This window comes from Alosa sapidissima, chromosome 3, assembly GCF_018492685.1.
Source record: "Alosa sapidissima isolate fAloSap1 chromosome 3, fAloSap1.pri, whole genome shotgun sequence".
Lineage (NCBI taxonomy): Eukaryota > Metazoa > Chordata > Actinopteri > Clupeiformes > Clupeidae > Alosa > Alosa sapidissima.
Genome location: NC_055959.1, coordinates 38,788,618 through 38,801,526, shown reverse-complemented (window position 1 = coordinate 38,801,526; position 12,909 = coordinate 38,788,618). Strand labels below are relative to the sequence as shown.

General features: G+C 42.1%; 1 protein-coding gene across 1 annotated transcript in view; it reads left to right on the top strand.

Moving 5' to 3' along the window:
* fdxr (ferredoxin reductase) overlaps nucleotides 1-12,909 on the top strand; it is a 48,409-nt gene that overhangs the window by 996 nt on the left and 34,504 nt on the right. The window contains exons 3-6 of the mRNA XM_042086791.1: nucleotides 22-119; nucleotides 4,298-4,393; nucleotides 6,690-6,812; nucleotides 11,913-12,026. Of these exons, the coding sequence (XP_041942725.1) occupies nucleotides 22-119; nucleotides 4,298-4,393; nucleotides 6,690-6,812; nucleotides 11,913-12,026 (431 nt within the window). The remainder of the gene's footprint in view (nucleotides 1-21; nucleotides 120-4,297; nucleotides 4,394-6,689; nucleotides 6,813-11,912; nucleotides 12,027-12,909) is intronic.

The window sequence follows — 12,909 nt, the reverse complement described above, 5'->3', positions numbered from 1 at the left end:
GTCTCTATCTTGTTCACACAGCACTGCGTGGGCTGTCCACAGCCTCTGACCCGAACACAAAGGTTTGCATTGTGGGAGGAGGTCCGGCTGGTTTCTACACAGCCCAGCACCTTATAAAGGTGAGTCTCTGTGATCAATAGGGTAGGCCACCCACACAAAACTCATTTCTCATATCTGTCTTTTCTGAAAAGTAGGCTGCAGATCATTGTCTAGGGTTTAAAGAAGTAGTCTGCAGATCATTGTCTAGGGTTTATGTGAGTCAACTGATGGTTGACGATGGGTACTTCTTGTGATTGTTGTTAAATGGCCTTTGCCAACTTTGCTTTGTTTGTTGCATGTGGATGACGGACTAATAAACCTGGTCTTAACATGACTCTGCTTGCCTCAGTCACGGTCTGAATACAGTTTATGTGCATCACTTGATAAGTACAGTTGTCACCTTGTGACTGTTGTATATTTTACGGCTGCCCCCAAACTTTATAACTTTATATTTGTAAACTTATACTTATATATAAGTAGTAAGTATAAGTATAAATACTCTTTTGATCCCGTGAGGGAAATTTGGTCTCTGCATTTATCCCAATCCGTGAATTAGTGAAACACACTCAGCACACAGTGAACACACAGTGAGGTGAAACACATACTAATCCCGGCGCAGTGAGCTGCCTGCAACAACAGCGGCGCTCGGGGAGCAATGAGGGGTTAGGTGCCTTGCTCAGGGGCACTTCAGCCGTGCCTACTGGGCGGGGTTTGAAACGGCAACCCTCCGGTTACAAGTCCGAAGCGCTAACCAGTAGACCACGGCTGCCCCCAAACTTTATAACTTTATATTTGTAAACTTTACTTCTAAGCTTGATGCATGGGGATGATGGGCTAATAGCTGGTCTTCACATGACTGTTTGCTTGTGCAATGCGGCCGTTTTGTTGAGCGTTAGCTCTTCAGTATTTATTAAGTGTTGCACTAATGTAAGTTGCACTCTCCATGAATGGCTTTCTTGCCTGTTTGCACTCTCCATGAATGGCTTTCTTGCCTGTTTGTTAAGAATGTTTACCACACAGCCTTTCACAACTCTATAGGGTCTTTGCATGTACAGCTTCTTTGTTTCCGGTGGAGCCAGGTGTGTTAGAACCTGCCACTATTGTTAATATAATTAGTGTCTACACGGACCCGGTTGCACTAGTGAATCTTCACATTACGATAAAGTAGGATATATGCGTGTTAAAATATTTATTATTGGGCAAACAAGATATTCAGTGTCGGAGCGAAGATGTAAGGAGCAACTTAATACGTTGTAGGCTATGTAAACCATACATTATTGTACACAATGTAATATTCAACACATGCAATTTGGGTAGATTCTAAACATTTCTCCCACAGCTGTTTGTATCCTTACGTTCTTCCCTCACATTCAGATTCTACAGATTCTGTTTTTGGAAAATGCACTGTTAGTGACAATGCCCCTTACCTTCAAGCACTCTGAGTGTCAGGGCTAGGAAAAACGTGTTTTTTTACCTTCAAGCACTCTGAGTGTCAGGGCTAGGAAAAACGTGTTTTTTTTACCTTCAAGCACTCTGAGTGTCAGGGCTAGGAAAGACGTGGTTGTTTTACCTTCAAACACTCCGAGTGGGAAGGAAGGACGCGTTTTTTAGACCAGTTAAGACCAAATCTTTATTAGGCTGTTTAGGAGGTCCTCAGAGAGCCAGACAGGGACAGAGAGTTAATATAAGCATTTCACTAACATCACTGTTATAAGCTCAGTTAAAAACAGAACTCGGATTATGTTTGCAAAGTCCACACCTGTCGGAATACTGGCATAGTGTTTGATATGTAGACTATTTGCACCCATACATGCGCATACACACACACACACACACACACACACACACACACACACACACACACACACACACACACACAGTCTCTCTCTCTCTGCTCCAACCCGTGTGTCTTCTGTGGCCTTCTTTGTGTAGTGGATTTGTTTTCCTCTGTTGTCACTGTGATCTCCAGAGGAAGTGGTAGCTCTGTGTATAGGCTCTCTGTGTCTCAGCAGGCAAGGCCACACAGGAAACATACAGGAAAGGTCTCTGCCATGAAGCACACTATGGGACGAGCAGAGGAGCTCACCTCACACACATCGGCACCTTCAGCTTAATCTCTCAAAAACAGAGTTTTTGGTGTTTCCATCTAAAACAGCTATTCTCCAACAGATTAACATCCAGCTTGACTCAACTTCACTGACCCCAACTAGATCGGCACGTAACTTGGGTGTTGTAATTGATGACCAACTTAACTTCTCTGAGCATGTAGCTTCTATTGCAAAATCATGTCGGTTTATGTTTCCTAATGTTGTAAAGCAGTGGTTCCCAAACTTTTAACAGGCATGTACCCCCTGAGACATTATGATCTTCCGGAGTACCCCCAATACCACCAATTGTTAACAAGTTTTTTTTTTAATTGTTTTATTAATATTTATTTTTTTTAATCAATTTTGTCGAGAACAGTGAATAGGATCCTAAACATATGATACAAATCTCATCAATAGTCAACATATGATAGGCCTACAAATGTGCTGAATATAATGATTTTAAATTGATCTGCACCTAATCTCACACACAATCGTCTTGTTGAATGCAGTGATCTTATCTGCTAGGTGCTTGTCTTTGCCTTGTAACTGGAGATTTAACTCATTGAGCTTTCCAAATATATCGCTAAGATAGGCCAGCTTCGTCAAGAAATGTTCATTAGTGAATGTGCTTGCAGATTTAAACATGCGCTCTTCCTCCAAGAAGAGGCGACTCGGAGCTCAAACACGCGACAGCACTTTACCTCGGGAAAGCCACCTTGCCTCGCTGTGAAACAGTACAGCCTTTTGATCAGCTCCCATCTCCTCTCAAAGTGCGGGGACACGCTTTTAAGGGCCGGGTCTTGATGAAATTCACCAAACTCACAACCTCGTTCAAAATCTCATTCAGGTCAGGACTAACTAAGCTGCCTTGACACGAGCGCTTCCCTGTGAATAACACAGTGCGTCCATTGCGCATCGGGTGCTACCTGGGCCTAGGCTACAGATAAAAAAATAAATTAAAAAATCCTGTTTTTCAGTCAGTTCGCGCCCCATCTGGCATGTCTCCGCAACCCACAGTTTGAGAAACGCTGTTTTACCCTCTCTGTCTCCACTCTCGAATATTTTGTTAATGCGGAGAAAATACGTTTTTAATGTGCAGTGCAAATGCGGAAGTTAAGTTACCAACGTGGGATAGAAAAAACGTTTGAAAAGGCATATGACTTAAATCTTTTTTCGCGTACCCCCTGAAATCAGTCCATGTACCGTATATATACTATACTATATATATATATATATATATATAGTATAAGTATATATACTTTTTTGATCCGTGAGGGAAATTTGGTCTCTGCATTTAACCCAATCGGTGAATTAGTGAAACACACTCAGCACACAGTGAACACACAGTGAGGTGAAGCACACACTAATCCCGGCGCAGTGAGCTGCCAGCTACAACGGCGGCGCTCGGGGAGCAGTGAGGGGTTAGGTGCCTTGCTCAAGGGCACTTCAGCCACGGCCCACTGGTCGGGGCTCGACCCGGCAACCCTCCAGTTACAAGTCCAGAGTGCTAACCAGTGGGCCACGGCTGCCCGATAGTGACATTTTGTTTTCAGTATTGACTTTATAGCAGGCCAGGGTTGTGTATGTGGTGTGTGTCTGTGTGTATAATCCAGTAATGAATGGTGTGTCTGTCTGTGTGTCTGTCTGTGTGCCGTGGCGCAACTGGCTGGGGCACCTGCACCGTACGCCGGCAACCCGGGTTCGATTCCCGCCCCGTGGTCCTTTCCGGATCCCACCCCGACTCTCTCTCCCCCTCACTTCCTGTCACTCTCCACTATCCTGTCGCATTAAAGGCATAAAAGCCCAAAAAATATATACTTTAAAAAAAAAAAAGGAAAAATTTTGAATTGTGGATGTATCCAGTAATGGAAGATGTGTGGGTGTGTGCGCGTGACTGCGTGCGTCTCTGTGTACGTGAGTGTGTGTGTTTGTGTATGCAGTGCTTTATCGCTTGTCAGCTATCATGTTTGTAAAATATTTACTCAACGCCGCACACTAGCCATCATTAGATTGCATCAGTAACTTTCTGTCATCGGTGTGTGTCTGTTTTTCTTTTGATAATCCCTGACGTTCGCGTAAACAAAAGGGTTCGTTCGAGTGTGTTTTCCTCATCTTCTACTTCTGTCTGTGTGTGTGTGTGTGTGTGTGTGTGTGTGTGTGTTTTCTTCCAGGGTCGTCCCGATGTTCAGGTGGATGTCTACGAGCGCCTCCCTGTCCCGTTCGGCCTTGTGAGGTTTGGAGTAGCCCCTGACCACCCCGAGGTCAAGGTGTGTCTGTCCATCTCTTATCTCGTGCTCACTAGGGATCGACCGATATGTTTTTTTCAGGGCCGATACCGATATCAATTATTACTAAAACAGGAGGCCGATAACCGATATGTAAAACCGATATTTCAGTTGTCAAAAAGGGGGGTAGATAGTAGCCTAGGCTATGGTGATATGCTGAAAATTTTCATTCAAAAGCATTTAATTATGCTAACTTTTCTTTCTTCTTTTGATACACAATAGTCTATCAACTTGCATCACAAGTGTAAATCCTGTGTATCATGTTAATCCAAGAGCTGACTGATAGCAATTATTTCACAATGGGCTATGTGCATGTAAGGGACCTGTCACAAAGAGGATGCTATGCCATCGTGTATGTGAGTGCACGAGAGAGGGATAGGGAGAGGAAGAGGTGCATGCGTGATGGCAAGTGTTACGGTTTAATAGTTTAACAAAACAGTTTTAAAATAGTTGTTAGGCTATTTAAGCATGCAATTTGTGTCCATATGTAGGCTATAAGCTACACTTCTGTGAGCCTAAAAGGCACGTAATTGCCAGCTCAGGACGCGATTTAGTTCAGGTCTGATTAAATTACGGCTGACCCTGGGTGCCTGTAGTCTTTTCTGACAGTCCGTCAAAAAGCAGCAACTAGATTTTTTGACGTTCGCTATCGCATAATTTAGGACTTGTCTACTATGTAGGCCTAAGGGATAACGTCCGCCGAGGTGTCCCGTTATTCACAATTAATGGACGAGGCAGAGGCAAAGAACTCCCGACGCGCAGCACCCGAGTTTGTAGGCCAACTAGTAAACGGTAGGCTATCACTAACGTGCATCAATCGGGAATTCGCTAAATGAAGGAGGTGGGTGCTTTAGGCTACTTATTGATCCGGATCGAAGAGACAATAGCTTACAAAGTGGTGTTTTTGTAACTTCAGTGTAGTAGATGATTGTGATTCATTGCAACTTCAGCAATGTAAGGTAGGCCTACCTAACCTGACCCTAGCCAGGTGAATTTCGCTCCGCCTAGCTCCACTCATCCATCTGGAACCGATCCATTGAAGTAATCCTAATCAAAAAATGCTTGCATATGATTGAATAAGCCACTTGTCCGTCATCTATTGACGTGCTACTTCAACCACTCACATCGAAGCCAACCCGTGACGCTAATAACAGTCTCACAGTTGCTTCTACGCTATGTCACATCTATGAAACTGCCGCCCTGCGTCCTGATTGGCTGAACCATAAAGTCGGTTGCAGAAATCACTCTCAATGGAAGAGGTCCCAGATGGATGTGAGTGAAGCTAAGCGGAACGAATTTCATCTGGCTAGGGTCAGGTTAAGGCCTACCTTCCTTACCTTCGAAAAATAGCTCCGTACAGCTGAAGCCCAGTCTACAGTAAGCCTCAGTGAGAATTCTAAACTTTCTCAGTGTTCAGTCTTCGATCCTGATTGGCTGCATTCGTGCTAACTAACAAATCAGACGGTGTAGTGGGCGGGACAGTGCTCTCGACCACAGAGTAGCAAATGCAGGGAGTGTGAGACGCTTTACAGACAAAGTAGCGCGTTTCATTCTTTATCCATTTCAGTATCGGCTTATGGGTGGAAAAAATGACTGATGCCAATTATTATAAAAATGCTAAATATCGGCCCGGCCGATAATTGGTCGATCCCTAGTCTGTAAGCCTTTATTAGAACCCTTTGTCAGATTAACATAGTTGTTATAAACTTGTCATACAAGTATACTTCCATTCCAATTCCAAGTATACAAATATAATTGTTACATACCTCTCATACAAGTTAACATACTTGACTTAACTATACGATATGATCGGTTTACATTTCACTCCATTTCATTACATTGTAATTACTACTGATTGCCTGTAGTTTCCTTTCTTGGCCTCCTTGTTTAAAGTCACAGAAGAATTTCATGTGGACCAACTTTAGAACTAGTGACCGACCATTATGTGGTATAAACACACAGAGATTTTAAGTGTTCCCATATTGACACCACCCAGTCACACAAACACCCTCCCCCCACACACATACAGAGCACAATGCACACTCAGATCACACAGAGATTTTAAGTATTCCCATATTGACACTTGGATCACTCAGTTAAGGCACTTTTATTTATATAGTGCATTTTTGTATGCACAGAGCGCAACCCAAAGCGCTCCACAAGCAGAGCCCTTTCCTCCCATATAACCGCACACACGTCCTTTCACATTATATGTCCTGTGATTACACTGCACTCACTCAATAAGTGTGTGTGTGTGTGTGTGTGTATTGTTTTACAGAATGTCATAAACACCTTCACCCAGACAGCCCAGCACCAGCGCTGCCGATTTTTTGGAAATGTCAATGTAGGCAAGGACGTGAGTGTGGAGGAGCTGAGGCAGGCTTATCATGCAGTGGTGATGGTGAGTGTGTGTGTGGACGTGAGTGTGGAGGAGCTGAGGCAGGCTTATCATGCAGTGGTGAGTGTGTGTGTGTGTGCGCGTGCGTGTGTGTGTGTGTGTGAGTGAATTGCCACCTCCTGCCCCATGGGTGTGTGTGTGTGTGTGTGTGTGTGTGTGTGTGTGTCTGTGTGTGTCTTACACTCACCTTTCTCTTGTGTTTGTGTGTGTATTTGCATTGCCTCGTTCTGTGGTTGTGTTCGTGGCAGTCGGTGTTTGTTTTGGCAGACAGCCTCTGGAACATTGCGTGCTAAATAAAACAGGATCCCTTATCCAAGGGATAGTCTACGAAGTTTGTCTACATAATGTCTAATAAAGTCTCAGAACGAAGACTGGTAATACATATATTGACTTATATAAAGCCCAAGATTCGGAAGTATTTTACAGATCTTAGTTTTGAGACCCATACATTATATAGGCAAGGTTTGAAAAGCATCTGAGACAGAGCGGCAACAACCTTATCTGATTTGACAAGCAATTACCAAGCTTTCCCGGTCCCCTGTTATGTAAGTTTTGACATTTCCCCTTGGGGATCAATAAAGTATCCATCTGTCCGTCCATCCGTCCGTCCGTCCATCCACATGTCCTTAAAGGCCCCAGGGAACCTTGCTCTGCACAGGTCAGGGGTTATCAGGGTGTTTTATTATTATCTGCTCATTAGCTTTTTCCATTACTACTTGCGTTATATAGTAGGTCATGGAAATGTCTGGGTTTTATTATCAAGGAAAAGCCCCGAATTATGGTAAGCTAGTTCTTTATTTGTTTCTCTCCCCCATCTGTCAACGCTGCCTCAGGGTAAATTACGTCCTGTCATGAAAGAATGAACAATGGGAGCGGTGATGACATCACATCTTCAGTTTCCGCTCCACGGAAGCCCAAATAAGGGCTGTTTTTTGTTTTGTTTTGCGGAAACTGACAACAAGCAAGCAAGCCTGACATTTCCCAATTCAAGTTTACTGTGAATCTTCCATCTAAATAAATGCCTCAATAAACAGAAAATGTAACAGCCACAGCTGTTTGTTGGAAGTAGAACCGTAATACAGTACCAGTGACCTGCAGGTACTTAGCCCATCTTAATATATCCCGTTTAAAGGAGAATTCCGGTGTGATATTGACCTAAAGTGTATTGAAACATGATACCGAGTGTGAACGTATGTCTCATAGCCCATCTCGACTTGTCCCCTGCACTCCAAAATCTGGCGCTAGTTAGCCGATGCTACCAACAACTTTTTCAATAGTGGTGCTTCGGCATCGGGCTAGCCATGCAAATAAATCACTGTTTTACACCCATTTACGAGGCTCAATGTATCTCCACACTTCATTGGTAGACTTCCTAGGGCCCTGACATTTAAAACGAGACATTGAGAACTTTGAAAAAGCACTGGTAGTTTACTTACAAGACGATTTATACAGACAGTATCTTCACGAAGTTTAACGTTTGCAGCCATCTTGAATTTAGTCACGATAAGTCGAGCAACGAGTAAGAATGAACAGGTATGATAAGGGATCAGATTCCAAAAATAATTCAGTGGAAATGCATGGATTCCAGTTTCTTCCAGTAGCAGCAACTGGAATCCATGCATTTCCACTGAATTATTTTTGGAATATGTCACAACAGCACCGCCCAGTGCATGTAATCAAACGCATACTTCTTTTAACCGGTAATTGTCCTCATGTCATTCCACACCTCTCTCATATGCTGATTACATAAAGACATCAAATATGAAATTCAGACAAATTGCCGTCACAAAACCAAAGAGAAACAAGATACATCTCAAACTGAATGTATACATTGTCTGGTGGTGCATGGTGACATTTGGGTTATCATGTCACCTATACCTATGATGTAGACATCCTTGAGGGGAATGAGGGGTAAATACTGCTTTAAGTGTGTGGGTGTGTTGTACACTACCCCCGGATGGGTGAAATGCAGAGAACAAATTCCTTGTATATGCAAGTATACTTGGCCAATAAACTTACAATTTACTTTACTTACGACTTACAATTTACATTACATTTTTACAGTTGTTTTACCTCTCGAGGAAATGGCAATTCAAATAGATGGAAAATTGCAGATTGCAATATGAAGGAATATGAATTACAGTGAAGATATGCTAGTAAGTACAGGGTTCCCACGGGTCATGGAATTTCTGGGAATTTTGTTGTAGCAGTTTAAAATCGACTTGCCAAAATACATTAATACAAATATTTTCCCAAGCAGAATTGGTGTATATGTGGTTATTAGCTTTACTGCTTGTTTGAGTAGACCAACTTTGTTTACTCAAGGCCCATTTATTCATCTTCTGCGCTAATAAAGTAAACCATTCTTGAACGCTCTGAAATCCAGTGTTCCCACAGGTCATGGGATTTCTGGAATATCATGGAAATTTGACAAAGTCTATTCCAGACATGGAAAGTCAGGGAATGTTATCTTTTGTGGGACAAAGGTCATGGCAAATCAGGGAATTTTGATATAGCAGTACTTGCCAAAATACATCAATGCAAATATATACCCATGCAGAATTGTTGCATATCTGGTAATTAGCTTTACTGCTTGCTTGAGTCGTTGTGGTTAGCCTCCTCCATCGTGCCAGTGCTAAAGCACTCCTTAATGACTTCTATCCAGTTGCCCTCACCCCCATCATCATGAAGTGCTTTGTTAGGCTGGTCCTGGCCCACGCCCACCTCAAAACCTGCTTACCACCCTCACTGGACCCCTTCCAATTCGCCTACTGTTCAAACAGGAGCACAGAGGATGCCATCTCCACGGCACTTCATTCTGCCCTGTCCCACCTTGGCAATAGCAACACCTGTGTGAAAATGCTGTTCATTGACTTCAGATAAACCACCATCATCCCCTCCAAACTGATCACCAAACTTAGAGAACTGGGCATCAATACCTCCAACTGTAACTGGATTCTGGACTTCCTAACCAACAGACCGCAGTCTGTTAGGTTGGATAACCTCACCACCTCAACCCTCGCCCAGAATACCGGCTTACCATAGGGCTGTGTGCTGAGCCCTCTCCTTTACTCCCTCTTCACCTACGACTGCACACCTGTACATGGCTCTAACACCATTGTCAAGTTTGCAGATGACACTACGGTTATTGGTCTTATCAGCAACAACGATGAGACGGCCTACAGGGAGGAGGTCCAGCACCTAACATGGTCTCTCCGCACCCGAACCAGCATGTTCAGGAGAAGTTTCTTCCCTGCGGCTGTCACCTTACTGAACTCTAGCTCTGGTGACAACCAACCAAGCGTTACTGCATATCCATGTTTCTTCTGCTCTTATAAGGCTACTGCTAATACATTGCACATATTTGTATTTAAAAGACAATTCCAGCGCAAAATGAACCTAGGAGTTAATAACACATGTGTACCGAGTTCAACCGTTCTCTGGGATTTCTTTTCATGCTAATCCAATGTGACCAGTTTTATCGCAAACCAGGGCTTTGAGCCAGAATGTTTTTCCAATTGGTTCGTTCCGAACAGAAACAGTATTTTAACGTTTCCGGTTTTCGGTTCAACCCTAAGATTGACGTTCCTGAACCGGTTAGAACAAAAAAATAAAGTTTGCGAACCGGTTAATAACGTTCCATGTCAGCTGCGGATCATACAAATAAGTAGGCTGATCATTAGGACTTATATTGTTAATCTACATAATTTTCCTTTTAACTCTCTATTTATAATCAAACATTAAAAAGCACTATAGGCTACATTTTGTGGCATAACTGTAATTCTGACATGCCTACATTTTTTTTCAGTATTATACATGAATTAAGAATAAGAATATTGGCAAAGTACTGTCAATGCTAGCTGTCCAACATTATTAAGCTATATTTTCGTTAGCTTGACCCAGCAGATTTTTACAACAATGCATTGGAAATTCGTAGCCTATCTTCATATTTAAAACCAAATATTTGTGAAATACTTGGTACAATATTTACCTCTTATGATTGAGCTTGAGAGACAGGCTGCAGCTTGGGAAACGATCTTGATTAGGCTACTTGATGGCGGCAAGCTTCTCTATTACATTTATCTCGATGAGCAAAACGACGGGAAGTGAAGCTCACCAAGTTATATTGCACAGAAATCTTGTCAAAGAACGGAAAAAGCCTTGTCGCAAACCAATAATTATGCTAGTCTTTGAGGCACAGGTAAAGTAAAAAGAAATCGCTATTTCTATACCACTACCAAAGCTCAAAATAGCACCACAATTCCATGGTAGTATAATGAGGGTCCCTACATGTAAATCGAAGCATTGAGAACTGTAAGTGTACAGACAGTTTATTAAAAAGATAGTTTTGAAAGACAGTACAGTTCACGTATACAGGCAGACGTCATCTTGAGAAAATACATTCATTTATATTACTGTAAACCATACCACTTTATTATTTGTATACTGTCTACACTGCACTATATGTATTATTGTTTATACTGCACCACCTGCCTATATTGTGTATCACATTATAACACATTGCACTGTTCAATTTTTTTTTTTGCACAATCAAGTCACAAAATCTAATCTAAATTTTAATCTAATGTGATTTAGAGTGGGAACCCTGTAAGTAGCAGCTAAGTAGTGCTTATTTGAGCTATCGTGCATATTGGTCTGGAAAAGAAATGATCTTTATAAATTATTACGGCTTTGAATACAGACTGTGAGCTGTAGACTCTTATGTCACAGATGATTGCACAGATCTATGACTGACAATCGTAGAGATCTATGACTGTTTTATAGAGATCTATGACTGGTGTTGATATCATTTGCTGTGTTTTAGAGATCTATGAGCGTGTAGAGAGATCTTGCCAGTGCTGAAATATTCTGCTTGCCCCTCTGAAAGTAGGCTACAGTAGGCTATTCATTTAAAGCTGCATAGGAATATATGCGGAGATATGTATTATTATTATTATTATGTATTGAGATTGTATTGATTTCAAGTCGTATTGCAAAGCCTGTCCCCTTTAGCTAGCACAAACTCACATACGGCAGTGACAAGCATGCAAGCAACACCTTTAATCAAATCTGTCTCTGTCTATCTGTCTGTCTGTCTGTCAGAGCTACGGTGCTGAGGGGAACCGCACTATGGGTGTACCTGGTGAGCACCTGCCTGGTGTGTACTCCGCCAAAGACTTTGTGGGCTGGTACAACGGGCTGCCCTACAACAAAGAGGTAGGCCCTGTGTGTCTCTGTGTCTGTGTCTGTGTCTGTGTCTGTCTGTGTGTCTGTCTGTGTCTGTGTCTGTGTGTGTGTGTCTGTGTGTGTGTGTGTGTGTGCATGCCGAGCTCTTTTTCTGCCCAAGACTCTCAGGCTACATCCACCTGAAGCACATTGGATTAGATTAGATAGATAGATACTTTATTGATCCCCAAGGGTAAATTCTAGATTAGATTCAAGTTTTTTGTCATTGTGCAGAGTACAAGTACAAAGACAACAAAATGCAATACATTACCATTCACACAAATCTCATGATCATTCACACAATTGTCAGCTTTGTAAAATGCTAGTATAAAAGTACACTTCCCCAGCGCTCAATTAACCTATTATTTTGCTGGTGAATCCGGGCAGCATATGTGACTACACACTCTGAGAGCTGAAGAAAACAAAGTTCAAGTTCAAGTAGTTTATTGTCATGTACTCATAAAAGGAAAACCTACACTGAATTCTTACATCACAGATAAGTGGCAATCTGAATGGGACCAATGTACCAACAACACGCAACCAACAACAAACAATCCAGACACAAACAAATAGTTTATAGATGCAGTATAGGACATTCAAGACTTACTCATGGCTTTCTATTGAGTGGCGAAGATCCTCCATCTTGCCAATTTTGCAAAACACCAATCTCAGTGAGACATAATTTGATCTATTGCCCTGCCCTGAAAATCAAACGATGTTTTTAGTAAGGTCCCACCTTTTGAAAGTTTTAGAATATCTTAGCATAGATTAGAATTGATAAAAAAAAAAAAAAAAAAAAAAAAAAAAAAAAAAAAAAAAAAAAAAAAAAACATATTTAAACTTCTTTAGCACACAATGCTCTGGCCATTGAATA